Source organism: Brassica rapa, chromosome A02, assembly GCF_000309985.2.
Source record: "Brassica rapa cultivar Chiifu-401-42 chromosome A02, CAAS_Brap_v3.01, whole genome shotgun sequence".
Taxonomy (NCBI): Eukaryota; Viridiplantae; Streptophyta; class Magnoliopsida; order Brassicales; family Brassicaceae; genus Brassica; species Brassica rapa.
The window spans coordinates 5,310,971-5,334,642 of record NC_024796.2 but is presented as its reverse complement, the minus strand read 5'-3'; the positions used below and the strand labels follow the sequence as shown (position 1 = coordinate 5,334,642).

General features: G+C 38.7%; 3 protein-coding genes, 1 non-coding gene and 1 pseudogene across 5 annotated transcripts; 4 read left to right on the top strand and 1 right to left on the bottom strand.

Moving 5' to 3' along the window:
- Positions 1-508: 508 nt before the first annotated feature.
- LOC103851568 (dnaJ homolog subfamily B member 8) lies at positions 509-2,362 on the top strand. 2 transcript variants are annotated; one of them, XM_009128438.2, is made up of 5 exons: positions 509-881; positions 981-1,149; positions 1,440-1,472; positions 1,611-1,705; positions 1,952-2,362. In XM_009128438.2, the coding sequence occupies exons 1-5, from the start codon at positions 567-569 to the stop codon at positions 2,171-2,173; spliced, it is 834 nt and encodes a 277-aa protein (XP_009126686.1). In that variant the 5' UTR covers positions 509-566; the 3' UTR covers positions 2,174-2,362. The 2 variants fall into 2 exon arrangements, with proteins under 2 accessions (XP_009126686.1, XP_009126687.1); XM_009128439.3 differs by lacking the exon at positions 1,440-1,472.
- An 8,997-nt stretch (positions 2,363-11,359) lies between these two features.
- LOC117132239 lies at positions 11,360-11,466 on the top strand. The gene has a single exon (XR_004455799.1). It is a non-coding gene; the product is annotated as a small nucleolar RNA R71 (small nucleolar RNA).
- A 2,786-nt stretch (positions 11,467-14,252) lies between these two features.
- On the top strand, positions 14,253-18,755 carry LOC103851566 (pumilio homolog 18-like). Its single transcript, XM_009128436.2, has one exon. The coding sequence runs from the start codon at positions 17,426-17,428 to the stop codon at positions 18,470-18,472; it is 1,047 nt and encodes a 348-aa protein (XP_009126684.1). The 5' UTR covers positions 14,253-17,425; the 3' UTR covers positions 18,473-18,755.
- A 377-nt stretch (positions 18,756-19,132) lies between these two features.
- On the bottom strand, positions 19,133-19,569 carry LOC103851567. The gene is made up of 2 exons (XM_009128437.3): positions 19,339-19,569; positions 19,133-19,179 (listed from the first exon to the last, which is right to left on the bottom strand). Exons 1-2 carry the CDS (start codon positions 19,457-19,459, stop codon positions 19,133-19,135), a joined length of 168 nt encoding a protein of 55 aa, XP_009126685.1. The 5' UTR covers positions 19,460-19,569.
- Positions 19,570-20,032: 463 nt separating this feature from the next.
- On the top strand, positions 20,033-23,456 carry LOC103851764 (annotated as a pseudogene).
- The last annotated feature ends 216 nt before the right edge of the window (positions 23,457-23,672 follow it).

Below are 23,672 nucleotides of genomic sequence, written 5' to 3'. Positions count from 1 at the left end.
CAAAAGATCCACCATCCAAGCATAAAGCTCTAATCTCTTCAAAGCCATGAGTTAACATCTGTTTAAAAGTGACCATCCAAAAACATCACCTCACATTACCAGAGATCATAGCATTGAACACAACCAAATCGTGAACACCTTCATCATATTCTCTACCTTACCGAAATTCGAATACATATTAACAAGCGAGATATAAAGATACCAAAAGAGTCCTGGTAATAACCAGTAATGTCTCTCTTAGGCATTTCATCGAACACCTTCTTAGCATCTGCAACTTCTCCACATTTCACCTAATAAGCTAAGCTGAAATTCACATCAAGCGAGAAGTCCCAGATGTCACCAATGATGATCATGAATCTTTCTTCCTCGGAAAAAGAGCAATCTGTTCATGGGTGAAGATCAAAGCTTCAAACTTTATCAAACAAGAACAAAGCTAACCGTTCTAATTAGACAAGAACGATATCGGTTTATAGTAAACCGGAAACCAGAAAGACCGGTTAAGAGAAAACCGAATTCGATTATCCAAAAAGGAAGACACTCGATCCATTGAGACAAGAGGAAAAACTATGTTCGCAACATCTTCGGTTCTGTCTCCAACATCACAAAGTCTCTTCCTTTCCTCTCATCTTCCTCAAATTCAATTCCTTTATCCGATAAAATTTCTGGGTTTTCCCGTAACGAACCGGTGCTACGTCGGCGGTTCGTTCTATAACCGACGGAGCTGTGATGAAAGACGACGGAGGAATCGAGTCATAGTACCACGAGCTAGAGCCTCCTCTCCTTACGAGGTTCTTGGTGTGTCCCCATCAGCGACTCCTCAAGATATAAAGAGGGCTTACCGTAAACTTGCTCTCAAGTATCATCCTGATGTTAACAAAGAGGTTACTTTTCGAATTTGGAACTATGTATGATGCTTTTATATGTTATGTGTGCATCTCTGAGTATTGAGTCTTTGCGTTGGTGTTATTTTGGTGTTACAGGCAAATGCGCAGGAGAAGTTTCTGAGGATAAAACATGCGTACACCACTTTGATTAACTCTGAGTCACGGCGTAAGTACGGTTCAGATACTCGTGCGTCTGGTTACTCCTCTACGGGTCAAACAAGCAGGAAAAGCAACAGTCAAGTCGAGGAAGATTTCTATGGACTTGGTAAAACCCTGACTAACCCACTGATTACACCATTAAGTTAGTGAAATGTGGTTGTTTTAAAGATCATGCTTTGTAAAGTGGGAAACGTATTAGTTGAAGCATAGTGCTATAGAATCTAGCCAAGAGCATATTTATTTGACAATGTGCATAGTGTTTGGAAATTTAATGTGAAATTTGAGGCACCCTTTAATGGCTGTGGTTAGAAGTCATGTTGTGAGGTGTTCTCTCTCATGTGCTTAGGTTGATTGAGGTCAGTGTTATCTTATGCACAAGCACACTTTATAATGCAGGTGAATTCGTGAAGGATGTTCAAATAACAATAGGTAGACGCAACCTGTTTGAAATCTATTTTCTTTCTGTCTTTAGATTGTTTTTTTCTTTTTGCACGTCTAGAGTTTTGATGCAAAGGACATTGTAGTAAATTGTCTACTTAGAAGGCTCACTTTCTGTGGTATTGACAGGGGATTTCTTCAAAGATCTTCAAGAAGAGTTTAAGAACTGGGAAGCTAGTGCGTCTTCACATGGGAAACCTAAAAGTCTTTGGGAGGAACTAGCGGTAAGACCGAACAACTACTGATAAATCGGAATACTTAGTGCGTATCAAATATGAATCTGAACTAAAGAGCTTGGATCTTCCCTTTGTTTTAATAGTTTTAGCTTAACCTTGTAACTAGGACATAGGAGAAACAGATTATATAGAAACCTGGTTCATTCAATATGGTAATGTCTATAGTGAGACTAAAACCGGTGTTGGATCTTTCTGATTCACATGTTTTGTTTCCTTATCACTCTTTTCTCTCAGGAAATTGGGGAAGAGTTTGTGGAGTTTCTTGAGAAAGAACTTAACATAAGCGATGAAGACAATGATGATGGATCAAGCAAAAATGGAGAAAGGTTTGATTTTGAAGAAAGCTCGAAATCACCAGGGAATAATACTAATAGCACGAAGAACAGTATAGAAGACAACATTGATGAGATTGAAGCAACGCTAGCTCAGTTGAAAAAAGATCTTGGCTTGCAATAATAATAATCTCAAAAGTTGCAGTGAAAAAATGTTCTCTTTTCTTTAGCTGGTTTAGATATTCTGATGTTTCTTTCTTTCAAGCCATGAAAGATTTTGTCTCTACAGGTGTTAAGAACGTGTATATGTTATAGAATATTGTTTCATGAAAGCAAATTAGCTTTTATATAGATGAGATCATGATTTACATAATTTTTAATTCTATAGTAACTTTCTTTCAAAAAAAGGTAAAAAAATTAGATTGGCTGGTAGGGGCAAGTAACACAAGGTGCAGTAATAATAATCACTAATCCTAAATGAACTATAATCAATCAATCAACAAAAGCTAGACATTATCTGTTACAAAAAAAAAAAAACAATAGATAAGGAAATTCTATATATGATTTACAACGGAAGAAAGGAAACCTTACCAGGTATATTTTCCTAAGAGTTATTAACACAAATGGTCACTTTGTGTGTTTTTATTACATCCTAGAACACAATGTGCTACTGAGGTAGTTTCTGATGGTTAAATACCCATTTCTCCTCTTAAAAGCTAAACTAGGGATGAACATTTTAGTAAATCAACATTTTTGTCTAGTTACTTTCTCTTTTGGTTTTGTTTTAAATTTGAAAAAGTTTCATTTATTTGGTACGTTTAAATTTTAATTTTTTTTATTCAACTTTATTGGAGCACTGAAACACCGGAATAGGCTATCTCCACCGCAAGCGCCTCCTCCGATCAACCCGTCGCCGTCTCCTTCACAAGCGGCCATTCTGCAATCGTGACGGTGAGATATTGTGCCCTCTGTCCGTTTCCAACCTCCTCCTTCGTGACCAGACTGCAATCCATCATTACCGGGTCACTCTCCGCGCCGTCACATCTCGCCTTCCTCCGCATCTTCAAGTCGGTGGCTCGTCAAGCTCCGTCGTGCCTTCTTCTGTGACCTCTCCTTCTCTGCAACCGGCGAATCAAACCGGGCTCGATCCAATCTATCGCCTCGAAGGCATACATTCCCAAACCAAGGGTTTTATATTTACACAACCGGTCCTTTAGCTTTCGACAGTTTACAAAATATGTAATCGTTTCCTGAAGAAAAGTAGTTTATACCTTAATTACTTGATTCTTAACGAACGTATGAGCCATTAGAAACAAGTCATTGTCTACGTCTTTTTAAAATGTGATTTGGTATGTGTTAATGACAAGTGAAATATTCTAAAGTTTGGTCCACATATAAAATAACTGAGTCATGGAGAAGTGACAGCATTCAAGTGCGGTGATTTGCAATATGAATCTCAACAAACCATACAACGTTGGACGGACTTAGTTTCATAACATTTCTGGACAACTTAGCCCCCTTTCTAAGCGAGAAGCCCTTATCAACACCTCCAAAAACTCAGACATCCCTTGTATCTGGTTTAATGCTTAGCCCACTCTATTTACTGATATGTATAACAATTTGTAAGTTTTAATATTTGTACATTTAAATGGCATCCGAATGTACACACAAGTCTCGTTATCCACATATACACCGATGTATGTTAGTAGTTATCCATATACGTATGTATCACCTCTGTTTACTCTATATATTTACTCTATATAAATATATATATTTGGTTTACATATGTATGTGTTACTTTTATTTCTTATGGTTAAAAACCGTAGATCATAAATACATAAAAAAACTATCTATGTGTCCAAAAATATTAGGTATCGTAGTATCCACATGTACATCGACCTGCACATAAAAAATAATTTGTAAGTTTTAAATTTTATATATTTAAATCGCATCCGAATGTACACAAAAATGTCCTTGTCCACATGTACAACAACACACATGTACACCAGTGTATGTTAGTATGTACACAAAAGTCTCGTTGTCCACATGTACAACAACTCACATGTACACCAGTACGAGTGTATGTTAGTATGTTATCCATATACATATGTGTTACCTCTATTTATTCTATATTCTATATTTGGTTTACATATATGTATGTGTCACCTCTATTTCTTATGGTTAAAAATTGTAGATCATACATACATAAAAACTATCTATGTGTACATAAATATTAGATACTGTAGTATCCACATGTACATCGACGTGTACACAAAAAATAATTCATCTGTATATAGATCTTATCTCATGTTTTTAATGATTTTTAGCATCTCATTTATTTTATTTTTATCATTTAGTTTACATCTTAGATGTATATGTTTCATTAGTATCATTTGCATATTACAGGGTGGAGTCCACAATTGAAAGTTTTGGGATGAAATTGGAGATTGATCTTTCTATTTAATACTTAGGGCCAAAATGAAAAGAATCAAAAGTTAGCAGACCATCTCTGCAATACACGGAAAGGCCAGATTGCATTATTAAAAGTATTTGGGTAAATATGTGAATTAATTTGATCAGATTGGAAGTTCAAGGTATATGGTGGAAGAAACATGAAACTAGAGGACTAAAAGTGCAAAAAGGCGATAATATTCCATTGATGTTGCTAGATCAATCTTTTTGCCGGATCTCGTTGCCGACGACGGCGAGCCGGCTACGACAGAGCAGAGACAAGACGGCGAGGGTTGATTCCGACGATGCGAAGGCTGAGAGCACGACCCGGATGGAGAAGTCGTGGGATTGAGATGTGGAGAACCCGATGTTTACGAAACGCGACGAAGAGACGACCACCGGTGTACGAGACTTCACATCGAGAGCATCTTGGACGGAGGAAATGAGCACGGAGAGGAGGAGACGAATTGAAGCTCCCGACTGTAAACCCGACCCGTTTCTTGACCCTCCAATACCACACCAAAAAAAATCATATTTTTTCTTCGCTTTCTTCACCTAGGGTTCTGCAATTCGTCCAGAACTCAAATTCGTTAAAGCTTGAGTTCTCATCGACAGTTTGCTCATATTTTTCTTGGGATTTTCCCCTGTAAATCGTACGCCGCTTGGTATTGTTCGCTGCCATTGCGCCTAATCGAATGCCTCCATTGAATTGTTGATTATTTTCGTCACCTGGTTATGGACATAGATGTGAAGCTATGGAGAACATGAAAGAGCATGGTTTGTGGATCTGAGAAAGAGAATCATCATGAGTAAAATCAGAGAGAGAGAGAGAGAGAGAGAGAGAGAGAGAGAGAGAGAGAGAGAGAGAGAGAGAGAGAGAGAGAGAGAGAGAGAGAGAGAGAGAGAGAGAGAGAGAGAGAGAGAGATTAGGACCCAAGTGTTATTAAAAGTTTAGTTTGGTCGATCGTTAGAATTGAACTGAAATGTTAGGAGCCAAGTGTTGTTTAGAAAAAAAGTGCTCTGGTAGCATGAAGTGTCTTAGAGTGAAATAAAAAGTCAAAAAGTGTCCTATAATGTAAATCTTTCTTTTCCTAATGGGAGAAGGTATATTAAAACAAAAGCTTAAACTAGTATAAATACGCATCACTACTCCACAAATCACAACACTTTATAAAAACTAGAGATTTTTTCCGCGCTTCGCACGGATTGTATCTTATAAATTTACTTTATTTATAATATTATTTATCGTTTTTTTCTTTTACATTAACTTCTAGTTTTTCCAATATTAGTTTTTCTTAATTTAAATTTATATGTTTATAATTTTTCATTTTTCTTGTTGTAGATGGAGAATTATATTTTTTATTGATGTTTTTTTTGTATGTGACATAAACTTTGTGAAACTTTAAAATAATGTTATATATAGTACGATTAACACATTAAAGAAGAGAAACATATTCATGCACATTTTACACAGGTTTTATATGCATAATTTTAAACATTATATATGTATATATTATAAGTTTGAAACATGTAAATGCTTTCTAAAGCTAAATATTTGTTCTCAGTTTACATAACTTATCAAAAGTTTTATCTCTTTTTAAATTCAAATCACAGAAAAAAAAATATCAAAAAGTCAGTATAGATGGGTTTTTTGGGCTTTTAAATCAACGCTGAAAAATTACATGAATCAGATAACAACAGTTTTATAAACAACTGGATAAAATTTGACCGAGCCAAAGATTTTCACACAATATGTTCTTTCTTCTTCAAATTGCGAAGAGCCTATAGGCACAAGAAAAAAAAATCATAATTTTTGTTTTCACTTATATAACATTTCTTCTCCTTTACACACGGAGTTTATTACACTGCTATAAGCAATGGATAACTCTATTCATATAAGATTCACATCTATGCATTTTGACAAAGAAGAATTTTAGCCATCTTAAGTTTCGGAATGGACCAACTTCAGTCATATACACTATATTTCTCTATGATTCAAATCTTACAATTTTAATATATGTGCAGATTTCCATGTGAAAAAGCACGCATGACATCTATCATTCAACCTATTACTTTTTCCAAAGTAAACACTATAATCCTCGTTTGGTTAGCTCCACAAACTAATCTCTTTGGATCAGTTTACTAAAAAATATGGATACTAATGTCAGAAAAGAATATAAACACTATCAACAACAAATATTGGCACAAGACTATTTGGTTCAAGGAACATGATATTACGTGTATACGCACACCAAATAACCTAATGTGCACACTACCACAATCGAATGGTATGTCGATGTAGCACTTTAGGATCAAATCCACAGAGACCAAATCTTACACTTTATCTTTATGGGATCAGAATCAAGCTAAAACAATATGGGGGTTTTAAAGTTGAGGAATCGTAACAAGCAAGTAATAGATTGAATTAAAGTTTTCAGATGATTAAAAATGCTAGCCTAGGGTGGTTTGATCGGGTGTTAAACAAGTGTGAGCCAAACAATTATTCAAGTTTAGTTAAGAGCAAGTCTAGAACTCGGATCACTCAAGTAGAACAGCCCACTGTCGTGGTACTGCTCCCTATGCTGATCGATCTTGATACCTAAACTCTCGTTTGGATCAAGATGCGATAGCAAGCAATAGAGGTCAAGTCCGATATGTTCACAAAACACCCTAACATCTACTTTCGCTGGTTAGGGATGCAATGCTCATTCAAGTTATGTCTAGCAACCTATAACACTTTTGATGAATAGATTAAACCTAGAATCAGGCACTAAGTGGTTAACTTGATGCAAGCCTTAAGAACAACAATGAATGAAGACAATCGATTTATAACTTATTTATGTCAAGCTCACGGATCTAACACCCTAACACCCTAGACTAAGCAAGCTGACTACTCAGCCATGGAGCAAGAAAACACAGAGACAGAGATATAAAGCAACATGAAATATGACTGAAATAAAGTAATAGGGTTCAGGGGGTTCTTCTCTATGGTGAGAGAGATGGAGCCTTCTCCCTTTACAAAGTATCAAATCACAAGTCTCCAACTCTAAGGTCTGGTTTCTTCTCCCAAAAACAGCGTAGTATGATAAAGAGAAACAGAAAATATGATATATCAAAGCCACAGGCGGTTGGGAGAGAAAATAGGGATAATTAGGGCAAATCCCGTAATGATTGTAGTTTCCTTAAAAATCTCTGCCGCTGGAACACTCACTCGGAACAATCACTCGGGTTGCTCCGCTATCCGGAACAGTCATCAAGACTGTTCTGCGTGAAAACCACCAAATTGCACTGTTTGCTGCCTTTTTTGTTCCAGCTGGTCCATCTCCCATCCAATGCAACTCCAGACCTGTAATGACTCGAAAAGGACTAGAAAGACACGATAAAGACTTGAAAACCAATTTAAAAGCATATATACAAGATGTATAAAACACCATATATCAATTCCCCCAGACTTAGATCCTTGTTTGTCCTCAAACAATGTCAAGTATCAAGAACAGGGAGAAAGGTTTGAAAGTGTGGGAACTCTCCTATTCTCAGCAACCATACTTTAACCACGAATCTCTGAACCATACAAGCAGTAAAACTAGGACAACACACCCTTACCGGAACCCCACTGACTGCTGTTCAAAAATCGGCTCCATACTCTTCATCCCAAACCTGAAAAAGCAACACTATCGAGACAGAACTCCCTACATTCATTTAAGAGTAGCGTGAGCTTCTCATCACAGGCATCATTCAGGGTAGACGGTCTAGGTGTGGAACAGGCTATTTAATGGTGGAGTTAAAAGTGTTTAGGGGCTACCATTTCATTGAAGAGGATGCAGGATATCACACAAAATGGCAAGAGAGGATAGATCCATTGATGTCCACAGCCTCTACTCGTTTTTGCTCTATCTGGTGCGACTGTTCTGATGACGGAACAGGCAACTGATTGTTCTGCTTTCCACTTCCTCTACACATTCTTCAATACTTGGTACCAACTTCTTGCTCGACCTTTCCAGTGGCTCCATGTTTCTTTTCTTTCTTTCCCTTCTCCATCACATTAATCTCGTTTTTTTTTTTTTTTTTAAAGACTGATATGGTGATGTGACGAAGAAGGAGGTACTACATGATCGTTCTGAGTGCCACTGGTGGCTCTGATTCCGCGACCATTCTGGTTCTCCACCCCTGCTCTTGCGCAGTTCATTGGTTATGGAGCGGTTGCTCCCTTAATCTGTTTGTTCTCCTTTCTGACAGAATTTCTGCAGCAGTAACGAGTAGGAGGCTGCGTTGATCCTTTCCTCTCCTACCTTTTTGCACATATCTGCACATATGACACTGAAAAACAAATGCATGAAGGTGGAATAAAGGCTAAGGTGCAGGGTGGGAACTAGCTAAAGATGAGCTAGCCACTCAGGATCAGCAAGATGGATAAAAAGGATAAGAAGTCCTGAGTGTGTTCTCGTTTCCCTGATCTAATGCCCATAACAAGAAGAATTTCAGTTAAGATTAGGTTCAAGTAAGGTGGAGTTAAGTCTACCCAGTGTAACCTGATCGGCTGAGAACTTCTGGAGAATCAAGTGAGATATGTCAGGTTGTTCCAGGTCCACATGTGTGTCTTTCGCCACTGCTAAGGTCACTGAATAAGATAACTAAAGCACGAGGTGGTTAGTGATCAACACGGAATAAGGTCCTAATTCCCACAAATTTTTGACTGACTCAATAAAAACTGACTCAAATTGACCCAAAAGAAAAAAAAACAAAAGAAAGAAACGAGTTAGTAAACGACGAAAACCCTCCCCCAGACTTACTTCACAACGTCCCTGGTGTGAAAATAAATCAGAGAGAAGGTGAAAACAAGAATAAACATTTTTTTTTTGTTCGAGATACTTACCTAGCGCGGAACAGCCTGACAGAGCAAGACACAGTTGCTCCGGTAAAGGATGCTCTGAAAGGAGAGCAGCCAGCTGCTTGCTCCCGTCAAGGGTCTCGGATTTTCGGATTTATGACCTGAGACTCAATAAACTAAAAACAAAAATAAGTAAAAAGAAAATTCTAATGTTAATGACACTTACCAGTGGGTTGCCTCCCACCAAGCGCTTGGTTTAAGTCTCTAGCTTGACTTGGTGACTGGGATCAGTCGGGTTGAGCAGGAGGGCTTGTTCCAAAACAAGCTCCACAATCAGACATGTTCAACTTCAGAACTCTGCTCAGCAACCCTTTCACAGCAGCTTCCCCTTTCTCCTTCAGCTCATGTGTGAGAATAGCTCTGACTTTAGAGAACGGTTTAGAGGTACCCTTGCACTTTACCTCATAGTCAATGGAGTTCTCATCACACTTGAGAGGTATCAAAGTCATTGTAGGATCTCCCTTGACCCTTTTCTTCTGGACTTTCTGTTTCACCTTTGAATTCCCTCTGATTTTAGTAAGATCAGTGCATGGATCTTCATCAGATAACAGCCTGCTCTCACCCTTATCACCATGCTCCTTCTCTGGAACAACCTTCAGCTTTTCTACATCAAACACTGAGATGCGAGAGGCGTGTGATGAAGAAGATCTGGTGGGTACAGCCTTGTAGAAAACTTTCTTGTTGATGTTGGAGAAGCAGACTCTCTTGTTGGACATATCGATGGTTGCTCCAACAGTAGCCATGAATGTCCTTCCAAATATCAAAGGCATCTCATGATCCTTGTTCATCTCAACAACTTGAAACTCAGCAGGAACAACGCATTCCCCTACTTGAACATTAAGATTGCGGATGGTTCCATATGGGACTGCTCTGGAAGAGTTTGCAAAGGTTAGGGTTAGCTGAGAACGCTCAACATCAGCAATACCCAAATCGTTTACAATAGCCTTTGAGACGAGATTCACACAAGAACCAGAGTCACAAAGAGCATCCTTGAAGGTTGTTCCTGCGATGGAACATGGGAAAACAAACTTCCCAGGATCATCAACCTTAGGCAATACCTTTAGTGCTGGTGTAGACAGTGCTTTGGTATAGAGGACCTTGATCTCCTCTTGAGTCTCTCTGCAGTGTTTAAAGAATTGGAGCAATGGACGAATCTGCAGAGCATCTTCGAATGCAAGTTCTTTAGGAAGCCTTCTCACCATCTTGTTAAAACCTATCAGCTGCTCTTCACTAACGGGATCCATCAGATGTCTAGGTGGAATTGGATAGGGAACCTTGGGAACATAGACTCGAGATGGTGGAGTCTCAGCAGATTCGTCAGGAGCAGTTACTGCAGAGCTAGCAGGCTGCTCTGTGTTCTCTTCTGCGCCTAGAACAGTCTCAACGAACGGCTGCTCTATTGCATTACAGTGTTCAGTCCTAGGATTTTTATCAGTTCTTCCAGGGAGCGTCTCTTGTTGCCTCTTGACATTCTCAACTGTTTGAGCAAGCTGAACATCGATCTTTCTTATATGGGTCGCAAGATTGTCATACTTGTTATTCAGCTCAGTGAACATGTTGCCCATCCTGGTGTCAATTTCTGTGGTTACCTGATTCAACACCTTGGCCTGAACCTGCTGACCCTGCAACAGTTGTTGCATCATCATACCCAGACCATTCAGCTCATCTGGTTGACTATTCCCGTTAGCTGGAACAACTTGTTGATTGCTCTGCGGTTGTCGCTGGTTCTGATTCTGAATCTGCTCGGACGTAGCTTGCTCCATGTTGAAGATGTGCCCATGGTTGTTTTTCAGTAGCTGATCAACCTTAGCAGTCAGCTCATCTATCTTCTGGGTGTCAGAACTGTTCCCTTTCTTGGAGCAATCACTCTCCTCTTTCTTATTAGCTGAGCTAGCAGCCATGTTCTCAATCAGCTTAAACGCTCCATTAGTGGTTTGAGTCATGAAGTCTCCATTGCTCGCAGAGTTTAGAGCACCTTGGTATTTCCAGTCCACTCCATCATAGAAAATGTCCAGGAGGTAATCATCATCAAATCCATGGTGAGGACATTCTCTGCGATATTCATTGAAGCGCTCCCACGTGTCGCAGAAAGGCTCATCAGTGAGCTGTCTAAAGGAGGTGATCTTGTTCCTCAATGCAGCTGTTCTCGCCTTAGAGTAGAAATGGCTGAGGAACGCTGATCGGACCTGTTCCCATGAAGTGAGAGAGCTGGTAGGGAGAGAGTTCAGCCACCGTGCAGCTTTTCCATCAAGAGAGAATGGGAATAACATGCACGTGATGTAGTCTGGTGGAACACCATTCACGCGAGTGAAACTGCAGACTTTTTCGAAGCTCTCAATATGCTCCATTGGAATTTCTGTAGAGAGACCAGAGAACACTTTTCTCTGTACTAGACCGATCAAAGCAGGCTTGATCTCGAAGTCCTGCCTGGTGCAGAGTGGAGGAACAATGGCAGAGCGCGTAGTAGGGATGTTACGCGGAAGGTTTCTCTGTCCGATTGGAACAGTATGCGCCTGTTGTTCCTGCTGCGCGAGAGCAGCCTGTTCAGCAGCATCCTGCTGAGCTTGGATGGTCTGCTGCATTTGTTGCATCTGCTGTTGCATGAGTGCCATAGCCGCAGCGAGATCATCCTGATTGGCGTGATCACCCATAGTGGTGTCAGTTTGCCTTGGCTGTTGACGATTTGTTCTTTCTAACCTTGCTAGCTCCTGGTTGGTAAATGTAACTAACTCTCCTTGTGCGTTTCTTCGAGTATGTCTACTGGTCATGCACCTGGAACATTAGCTGCAACAAAAAGGATAAGGCAAGTTAGAGGTCTTAGACTAAATAAATAACCGAAAAATAAAGGTAAAAAGATGGTCCCCGGCAACGGCGCCAATTTGATATTACGTGTATACGCACACCAAATAACCTAATGTGCACACTACCACAATCGAATGGTATGTCGATGTAGCACTTTAGGATCGAATCCACAGAGACCAAATCTTACACTTTATCTTTATGGGATCAGAATCAAGCTAAAACAATATGGGGGTTTTAAAGTTGAGGAATCGTAACAAGCAAGTAATAGATTGAATTAAAGTTTTCAGATGATTAAAAATGCTAGCCTAGGGTGGTTTGATCGGGTGTTAAACAAGTGTGAGCCAAACAATTATTCAAGTTTAATTAAGAGCAAGTCTAGAACTCGGATCACTCAAGTAGAACAGCCCACTGTCGTGGTACTGCTCCCTATGCTGATCGATCTTGATACCTAAACTCTCGTTTGGATCAAGATGCGATAGCAAGCAATAGAGGTCAAGTCCGATATGTTCACAAAACACCCTAACATCTACTTTCGTTGGTTAGGGATGCAATGCTCATTCAAGTTATGTCTAGCAACCTATAACACTTTTGATGAATAGATTAAACCTAGAATCAGGCACTAAGTGGTTAACTTGATGCAAGCCTTAAGAACAACAATGAATGAAGACAATCGATTTATAACTTATTTATGTCAAGCTCACGGATCTAACACCCTAACACCCTAGACTAAGCAAGCTGACTACTCAGCCATGGAGCAAGAAAACACAGAGACAGAAATATAAAGCAACATGAAATATGACTGAAATAAAGTAATAGGGTTCAGGGGGTTCTTCTCTATGGTGAGAGAGATGGAGCCTTCTCCTTTTACAAAGTATCAAATCACAAGTCTCCAACTCTAAGGTCTGGTTTCTTCTCCCAAAAACAGCGTAGTATGATAAAGAGAAACAGAAAATATGATATATCAAAGCCACAGGCGGCTGGGAGAGAAAATAGGGATAATTAGGGCAAATCTCGTAATGATTGTAGTTTCCTTAAAAATCTCTGCCGCTGGAACACTCACTCGGAACAATCACTCGGGTTGCTCCGCTATCCGGAACAGTCATCAAGACTGTTATGCGTGAAAACCACCAAATTGCACTGTTTGCTGCCTCTTTTGTTCCAGCTGGTCCATCTCCCATCCAATGCAACTCCAGACCTGTAATGACTCGAAAAGGACTAGAAAGACACGATAAAGACTTGAAAACCAATTTAAAAGCATATATACAAGATGTATAAAACACCATATATCAGAACATATTCCACGTAATGCGTTTATATCATGGCTGGCTTTGCGGAGAAGACTGCCAACCAAGGATCGCTTGAGGCGTTGGGGGTTAAATGTCTCAGGAACGTGCGTTCTTTGTAATCTGGAAATAGAGACTCACCATCATCTTTTCTTTGAGTGCACTTTCTCTCGCTTGATATGGGAGCCTTTTGCTGCTGAAGTTTGGATTTCTCCTCCGACTGATCTACACTCTATTGCAGCCTGGATCAATCAACCTCGCGTTAACGCAGATGCACATGCTACTCCAGTCATCAAGCTCTACTTTCAGTCAGCCATCTACCTGCTGTGGAAAGAGCGTAATGCTCGTGTGTTTACAGCTGTCTCCTCACATTCATCAGTCATCCTTGTCTCTCTCGACCATATGATGCGTGACCGTCTCCTCTCTTACCCGGCAAGTTCGTCTTTCTCCTCTTCTCTACTTCTTTTTATCTTTCTTGTATAAGACTTCCTTGATGCTTTTTTCACCTTGAGTTGTTGTTGGTTGTTTTTGTTTTCTTGCTGTAATAAGTTGTTTAAAAACAACAGTGTAACCTTTCAGAAAATGATAATCTTAACATCTTACAAAAAAAAAACAACAAATATTGACTTATTTATGTGAATATATATTTTATTTTAAATCATTATAGTGGACGAAGAAATCACCATAATTTGTATAGCAAATTTTCTTAGATTCACCTCATCATACTCATCATTTTACCATTTTAATTACATAATTTTACATGAGCTTCTTCACCCTCCCCAATTATTTTCTCTTTATTTATAACTGCAATATAAAGTTATGAACTATATTATTATAAATTAATAATTTATTTACCCTTGAAGTCTAATGATTAAAAATAGAACATAATTCAATATAGATATATGATTCTATTAATAAATTAGCAGTTACAAATTTGAAATTTTTAGAAATATCAAAAGTCATATGTTAGTTAATTATTTTCTAAATGACATATATTTCTAATTCTTTTTGGATGAGAATATTTTTGGGCTGCGAGATTTTTCTTTACCTGGCCCACCGGCAAATATTTTTGCAGCCTATTATATATATTTTTTTGGTTTTATAGCGTTCGGACTGGTCCGAGTGGGATATTCAGTGATGTTACGTGATATAAATCAAGGAGCATGGGCAATAGTTTTTTTCTAGTGACATGGTAGTTTGATAGGTGGGGATTATTTTGCCCATGTGGCATCTCTAAAAAAACTAGAATTTAGCTTCTTTTATATATAGTAGGATTTGATCAACATCTAATATACAATGGCAAACGTAGATTCCTTTTCAACGTCGACGATGCTCAATGCTTTACAACATATCTGTTTTGCCGCACCCGTGGCCGTGGAAGAAAAGAATACGTCCCCACCAAGAGAAACCATGATCATCGAGAAGGATGAACAAGTCGAAGGCATGGATATAGAAGAAGAAGAAGAAGAAGATTGGATAGAAGATCTCATGGGAATATACGCGTCAAAGGGATTAGAAACTGTTCTCACCATGATCATTTATTCCAAGGATCAAAAACCACCACCACCAACATCCGCTCGTCTTGGAGACATATCTATACTGACAGAATTGGATGAAGAGTGGACCCAAGAGTTGACACGTGATGAAGACCAATTAGCTTACAATGTGCAACAGATGGATCAAGATTATATTAGTTGACTTCTTCTCTACTTTATGACAAGCTTAATATCATCTTTAATGGAGAGACACAAACTGAAGAAGATCCACGAATTATATTGTAGTTAGTAGTGTTCGTTAGTAGTTTGTTTCTAATTATGTACTTAAGTTTTTCATCAAACAGTTATCAAATCAATTCTGCGTTCTTCTTCCTTTGTTTTTTTCTTCCGTGTCCTGAAAGAAAATAGTCTGAAAATCAATTTCCTACAAACACAAATTACCAAACAGTGTATTAAATCAGCCATAACAATGTTGGTTCAAGCAACAGGATAAGAGAATCTTGACCAAGATGTGCCAAAGGGTTCATAGATATTGAGTTGCTTGGAACATAAGCTTAACGGAACACACTAAATAATAATCTATGAGGTCAAACTTAAAGTGTATAAGACCTCGAAGATTTCACAGAGTCAAGATTAAGTGTAACGGCTTAATTGTCTCGATAATTTAAAAGATCATTATATATCTGCTTGGAAATTATGGTTGCAATCAGCAATGTATTTCCAGCTTTCTACATATCCGCTGAAAATTTCAAACCAACCATGAAAAAATGCAGAGGATGGTTAGTGTTTTAGATTCTGTGAAATCCTAAATCCATTTAAGGATTCAAATTGAGATCCATGTAACTATAGTAGTATGATCAAACACTTTTAAGTAAAATTCATGTATACTCACTCATATACCATCTATATGGCCAAAAGGGCTCAAGTAACAGATGCAGAGAGAAAGCAAAATGTTGATTAATGTTAAACGATATACCAAGAAGAGAGTAAGTGATGCGAATAGACCCTGTTGGTATTACACTTGCATAAATTTTTGACAATCTTAGATTTGGTTTCTTTAGTTATAGTGGTCAATATTAATTTGCAAGTTTAATTTATTTGATTTGATCTTATGGAATTATATTACTTTTCGACACTGGATGCTCGTCTGGCCATAAATTTAGTTGGTCAATATTTGTGTGTCTATATTTGGCCTATTACCTTATTTATCACACAAAAAAATATTATAAATACTATTGGGTCATTGAGTCTTTAGATCCAAAATCAAAAATGAGTTATCTCTTTTTTTTTTTTGTTAGTTCTTGCTATGTATTTTGGTTTTAAAGAAAGTTCTGGATGTGCTCCAAACACTTTACAATTCAAAAACCACCTTGGAGCTGGTCATTTACTCATTGTCAAATGTCAACTGCTTGAACAACAGACGCGTAACCCAAGGTGCCATTTATGTATTACCCCATACCATATACAGCTTTCCGGTTAAGGAGAAAGGATCAAATAGAATAGTATGGAAATGTGAATTAAAGGATGCAAAGAATAAAAAATATCTTATAATATGGAGAGCATATAGAGGAGCCGCCCTACCTCGATGTGGTCAGATTCACGAATATATTGCTGAACTTAAAGGTGTTTCCTTAGTGAGAAATAATAAACCGGTTAAAGAATTCTTTACTTGGACTAAATACTAGTATATTTACCAACGTTAAGTTGGTCTAGTGGTAAAGGAGTTGCGGTTGTACCGACCGTTACTTGGGTTCAATTTACGCTGGGAAAAACTATTTACAATGCTTGGGTTCCCGGTAAAGAAGTGAAATCACTTTTTTTTACCAAAAAAAAACTAGTATATTTCTTCTTGTTCTTATGAAACTAGTATTTATGAAGCTGATTTTTTTATGTGCCTTGCACATTAAGTCATTTACTTTTTAATTTTGGAGTTATAATATAAATAAGAATAATAAAGCATGTATCAATCTGCTAAGTAATAATAATTATAAAGTATGAGTTTATTTGAAATCAATATTGTTGAATTATGTTGAAGACAAAGGTAAAATTCACAAACACGAAAATAGAATAAAAACAGTTGGGATTTATCTTTGAAAATTCCCATAATACTCAACATGATAATAACACCACAAAATCCCCACAAAGAAGAAAAATCCATGAGGAATATAATAATAAAACCAAACATATCATCACAAATAAAACCATGTGAGTGATATGCAAGTGAGGCAAAACGACAGGGCATTACGAACAAAACCAACTTTACATAAAAGTATAAAACAAACGAAGCTCAAAAAATCTTGGCACGAAAAAAATGAAAATTACCCTCGCCATTGCCAAAAAGAATATACTCCAACGACCTCGCCATGCACATATATATATTTACTTTCCCTTTAAAGTATCAACACTCCACAGATCTCAACACTTTCTCATTCTCTACAATCACACAACAAAACCCCTTACTAACTCCGCAGAGTTAACCTATATATATACTGGCGAACGGCGCCGATCCCTTTCCGATGACGACACTACCCCGTTCAGCCGCCGCAAGAGCATCCGTCGAACAAGAGTCTCCTGTGGTTCCTCCCCCTCCAAGATTCATCGCACCAAGAAGATTCGTCAATCTTACCGAAGAGAATCGATCGTTAACCAACTCACTTCGCTCTGCAACCTCTACACTTCAAGAAACGGACACGTGCATGCGATCGTTGCGCAACTTAATGACTAGCGAAGAAGACGGTGGTGCGGCTCAGTTTAGAGAGGTGATCTCAGAGTTAGAAGCAGCCGATCTTCGGAGGATGGCCTGGTTCCTGACGTCACACTCCGGCTACTTCTTGACCATCGCAAGAAACAAGAACGGCTCCTACCGCCTACAGAAGCTCCTCGGGAAATCAAACGACGTGGACACCTTATTCTTCGCCGCTTTCTTCCGCAGCTTCCTCGACATCATGACCGACAAGGAGGCGTCATTCGTTGTCCTCCAAGGGCTGCGAGTTTTCAGCAACGTGATGAAGGAGGCATTGTTCCCCCACATTCTCGAGCACGCGGTTGATCTGGCGTGTGACCAACACGGCTGCGTCGCGCTAAACCGTTGCATAACCGTGTTGGACGATCCTTACTGCAGAACCTTTTTCTTGTACGCGGTCGTGGTGAACGCCCTCCCCTTCAGCTACCATGCTTACGGGAACTTCGTGGTGCAACACGTGCTTGACCTAAATGACTTGCAATGCACGCGTAACATTGCGGTTAACCTCCGTGGACATTGCGTTGAGCTTTCGTTCGAGAGGTATGGAAGCTATATCATGGAGAAGCTTTTGGATACGAAGGAGTCGATGGTTGTGGTGGTGGAAGAGCTTTTGAAGTGCGAAGGAGGTAGGTTGGTGAGACTGGCGAGGGGTACGTATGGGAACTTCGTGGTGTACAAGGCACTTAAAGTCGCGCAGGCGGAGATTGCTACTAGGGATGATCTGTTTTGGGGTTTGGTGAATAAGCTCAAGCCTTTTCGTGATCTCTTGGGTGCGTCTTGCTCTTACACCATTGCAACATTCTTGGACTCGATTGATTAGGTTTGTCTCCAACTAGTTAATGCTAGGTTCTATTGCTACGACATATGGTGAAAGCTCTGAGGTTTTATGGTTTCTTAACTAAACTCTTGTAATGAGATATTTGGTGTTTGTACTGAAATCTATTGTTTAACCAAACCAAGTTTTCAATTCAATAACAGACGGCACAAATTTTAAAGTAAATGAGGAATGCGTAGCTAGGAACCAAAATGCTTGTTGATGAATTCAATCATTCACAAATGCAAGGCTTATTTAAAAGCTTGTTTCAAGAGTTGTGAAAAAGAAACAAAACAAAATGATGAAAGAACAAGAGAGAACACTTCTCTTTTGATGTTATTAGAATAGGGTTTGAAAGCGGAAGCACTGGCGCAATAGTTTTCATAAACAAGTGATCACCTGAAACACAAAGCAAGAGAAGAGCAGAGTTAGTGTTTATAACCAAACCACGCAAGGATTCAGATTGGGACTCTCAGACAAGAAACAGATTATGCGGAGTAATCAAACATTAGGCATTAAGATTTAGAACACAGTACAGCTAGTTGCTAGTTAAGATTACAATAACAATTGACAGATGCAGAGAAATCAAATCACATTCAGATTCTAAATCATTTCACAAATCGTAAATGCAATTCTAATGATTGATCGAGAGAGTAAGAATGAGCATTACCGCCTGTGTTGTTGGACGAACTTTGAGTTCTTGGCGTCTTCCTCTGCAAATCAATAAAATAATTAGGGTTTCCACATCAATCGAATCACTAGACACACAAATACAATGACAAAAATCTCGGATATATCCGATCCGATTCAACACAATACGGATTGATTCTGAAATTTCCAGAGAAGATCGGCCAGATCTGAAAAGGACTTACCAGTGAATCCAGCGGTGAGCTTGGTGATGAGGACGCCGGTTACGGCGAAACCGGTGAGGAACGGCCAGGTACGTTTCCATTCCCTCTTGAAGAACACTGGCCATGGATCGAACAACCTCATTTCTCTCCAAATCTTCGGCTCCTGTTGACTGCTTCGAATAGACGATCGATGAAAGTGACGAGTGATAGATGACTTATATTGGATCCAAATTCGTTATGGATCAAATATTTTTAATGGGCCACATCCAAAACCGGCCCAGTAAAAATCGTTATTTATAAAAAATATATTGCTTTGAAATGGCGACTGCGTTTCAAGCACTACAATCGTTGATCGCCGGTGAAAGAGCTTTCATTGTCATAGCCAAGGGCTCATAGCCGTCGTTTCACCACCGGTGATATCCCATGCATCATCCTTCTCACGAAAGATCTGTTCATTTGTACATCTGGAAAATGCTCTATTTAGGTGTTGTCCATTTCTTCATTTCGTCTATGCATCATATAGGATGCAATTATGTTGGTTTGTTTTTTATTTTCTAACTTACATTTTCATCTAGGTGAACTTGTTAATGAAACAATTAAAATATATTTTTAAAATTTTTGGCCAGAAAATAGCATTTTTACAGTTTTGATAGAAAATAATTTTTGAGGACTATAAGTCAATGTTTAACTTGGTTGTGCTCAGAACCGCTCATGATACTTATGTAGTCAATGGCTAATACAACGTGTTCCAAATAGGTACCCTGATGATGCTTATGATCGTAGATGGCTTAATTTCTTTTTGAAGAGTTGGTCACAGATTTCTACTACTCTAGAAGTGGGCAATGATAACGATTATGATCCACCTAAAAAGGCGCTTGCAGCGGCTGCTACGCCATCCAATGCTAGTGCGCCGTTGACAATCAGTTGGACACCCCCTAATCCTGGTGACCAGTATTACTTGTACAGCCACTTCGCTGAGATACAAGATTTACAGGACAATGATACTAGGGAGTTTGACTTGTTATGGAACGGAGTTGTTAGTACTGAAACTATCATTCCTTCAAAGTTAGAGATAAATACTCTCCTGGATACTCCTCCGGAGACTTGCGGAGACGAGAGATGCAGGTAACAGCTAATAAAAACCTCAAGATCAACTCTTCCTCCTCTACTTAACGCTCTTGAGATCTACACGGTTATCAAGTTTCCACAATCGGAGACAAATGAAAATGACGGTATGTTACTTATTTTGATCACTTCTATGCAGATAACTTATCTTTCTTTGTATTGATGCTACATGGATTCAGTTTCACACAAAAGATTTGCTAGACAGTAATTATGCGTTTTATAAGAGATTATTGATTAGGCTGACCTATAGACCGATTTTTGAATGTCTAAGTCAATTTTTTTAAATTGGTTAAGCAAAATCGTTTTGTTTAGATCTGATTTGCTGTCTAGGCATAGGCCGACGCCTAGACACCGCCTAAACCGATTTTTAGAACAGTGGTTTCACATGTTAAGTCTCACATACTTAAACTTTACATCAGTGATTGCTATCAAGAACATTGAAGCTGCCTATGGATTGAGCAGAATCAGGTGGCAAGGAGATCCTTGCGTTCCTCAACAGTACGCATGGGATGGGTTGAACTGTAGTAACACCGAAAGTTCTACACCTCCAAGAATTACATCCTTGTAAGTCATAACATTACACACTCATATATATGTTTAATTACCTTCATAATATGTTAATATAATCATGCTTTTAAATCTACAGAAACTTGTCTTCAGCCGGGTTAACTGGAACCATAGCAGCAGCTATTCAAAACCTTACAAAACTAGAAAAACTGTAAGTATGTGTCTAATGTTGATCCAAGCCAAAAATAGTGGTTTTATCATGGACGTAGACTAATTATACCTTTTACTTTAATTTGTAAATAAACTTTAGAGACTTGTCAAATAACAAATTAACTGGAGTGGTGCCTGACTTTCTAGTCCAGATGAAACCTTTGGTGATCATGTACGCTGCTCAGCTTGTTTTGTATTACTTATTATTTGGGTCATGGGTCTTTATGCATGAAAATTGCTCTTCTTTAATAGAAATTTAAGCGGGAACGATCTTTATGGTAACATTCCTCAAGCTCTTCGAAGAAAGGGATTAGAGTTACTGTAAGAAACTTCCCAAATTCTTTTTGGTATTCCTCTGTTCGTAGGACTGTCCCTTTGTGAATTGATGCCTTGAACAACACTTCTTCTTGCAGAGTTGATGGAAACCCAAGGCTTTGTCTCTCTGGTTCATGCATAAAAGACTCCAACAAGAAACTTATAGTGATAGTTGTTGTATCAGTTGCTGCTGTGGTCATAAGCGTTGTTGTGTTGGTTCTTGTTTTAGTTCTCAAAAAGAAAAAGCCGTCGTCAGTGGAAGGTAATTTGCATGAGACTTCTCAAGAAATCAAATAACTACAAAATTCAGTGAATAATCTTTCTTTCATTCCCTACCCTTTCTTCTCTATAGCTCTACAGCTTCTACCGAGTACGCCAATGGTGAATGATGCATATGCGAATTCATCTGAACCATCAATCGAGATGAAAAAGAGAAGGTTTACTTATTCAGAGGTTATGAAAATGACCAATAATTTCCAAAGAGTTGTAGGGGAAGGTGGATTCGGTGTTGTGTTTCATGGTACACTAAATGGTTCTGAACAAGTAGCTATTAAAGTACTCTCTCAATCATCAAGTCAAGGCTATAAGCATTTTAAGGCAGAGGTATGCATAACTTTAAAAAAAACATTATATGATCAACTTAATTAGCTTGACAACCTTTATGTTATCTCTTGTTTCTCTTTCCCATGGGTGATTAGGTCGATCTTCTTCTACGAGTTCACCACACAAATTTGGTGAGCCTTGTTGGATATTGTGATGAAGGAGATCACTTGGCTCTTATATATGAGTTTATGCCAAATGGAGACTTAAGACAATATCTATCTGGTAAACTCTTGAATTTCTTCATGATTCAAGAATTTAGCTAGACTATATTTATACTTTCAAGAAAAAGAAAAATCTAAAGAATCAAACATTCAGGAAAACGTGGTGGCTCTTTTATCAGCTGGGCCAATCGGCTACGAATAGCTCTGGAGGCTGCACTAGGTTAGTACTAAGCTTTTTTTTTGTCAAAAGGTTAGTAGTCAGTTACTAAGCTTAGACAATGGATGAAGATTAGAATGACTTTCTTCTGGTGGATTTAACAAAACAGTCACTCGTTTGAAGAGGATCGGAATATTTACATTTTGGATGCACACCGCCTATTGTACATAGAGATATCAAAACTACAAACATATTGCTGGACGAACAGTTAAAGGCCAAGCTCGCCGATTTTGGCCTTTCGAGATCTTTCCCTGTCGGAGGTGAAACCCATGTTTCAACTGTTGTTGCCGGTACACCTGGATACCTTGATCCAGAGTAAGTTATCATTAGTCAACAACTACAATGTGGTAACTATGAGTTGTCATTTTCTTCTTCAGTGGTTTCAAGAGTATAGTAACCATTTAACTTACTTTGCAGATATTATAGAACGAGTCGGCTGGGTGAGCAAAGTGATGTGTACAGCTTCGGAATTGTGTTATTGGAGATGATCACAAACCAGCCCGTGATTGACCAATCCCGTCAAAAGTCTCACATAACACAATGGGTTGGGTTTATGCTTAACCGGGGAGATATTACTAAGATCATGGATCCAAACCTACACAAGGACTACGAGTCTCGTTCTGTTTGGAGGGCTCTTGAACTGGCCATGTCGTGTGTGAATCCTTCTTCGGTGAACCGACCAAACATGTCCCAAGTTGCTAATGAACTGAAAGAGTGACTTGTACCTGAAAAATCTATGAATATGGATTCTCAGAGTTCTCATGAAGTGAGCATGAGCTTTGACACTGGGATGTTTCCCAGGGCAAGATAGTTTGTATGTGCTACAATGTAACACGGCCCATGACCATGTAATAATATGTAACTGGATCAGTTTCTTTTTTTTTCATTTGTAAAATGTGTTTTGAGTCTTCTGGATCTGAACCCGATTTGTATATGAGTCTTATAATCACTGACTCTGTAAACCGTAGTGACATGCCGTGAATGTTGTTAATGATTACGCTTTTGGATATAGAGGCATGGCCCCAAACCAAAACAGAACCCATAAAGTTTCACTATTATGAAAGAGACTTTCTGAAGAGCTTTTGAACATGAGCTTGGCCACTTGGATATTCCTTGGGAAAAGTTAGGTTGTGTAGTAATTAACATATGGCCAGGACGTGTCCTCTAACAAATGTTTGCAGAGTTGTCTGCTTGCGGTGGTAATTTAGTGAGAAAAG

Coding starts and splice junctions, on each gene's coding strand:
- LOC103851567 (XM_009128437.3), bottom strand. CDS start 19,459: ATGAGGTTGTTCGATCCATGGCCAGTGTTCTTCAAGAGGGAATGGAAA. Junction 19,180..19,338: donor GCTCACCGCTGGATTCACTG/GTAAGTCCTTTT, acceptor ATTGATTTGCAG/AGGAAGACGCCAAGAACTCA.
- LOC103851568 (XM_009128438.2), top strand. CDS start 567: ATGTTCGCAACATCTTCGGTTCTGTCTCCAACATCACAAAGTCTCTTC. Junction 1,473..1,610: donor GGATGTTCAAATAACAATAG/GTAGACGCAACC, acceptor TGGTATTGACAG/GGGATTTCTTCAAAGATCTT. Junction 1,706..1,951: donor GTCTTTGGGAGGAACTAGCG/GTAAGACCGAAC, acceptor CTTTTCTCTCAG/GAAATTGGGGAAGAGTTTGT.
- LOC103851566 (XM_009128436.2), top strand. CDS start 17,426: ATGACGACACTACCCCGTTCAGCCGCCGCAAGAGCATCCGTCGAACAA.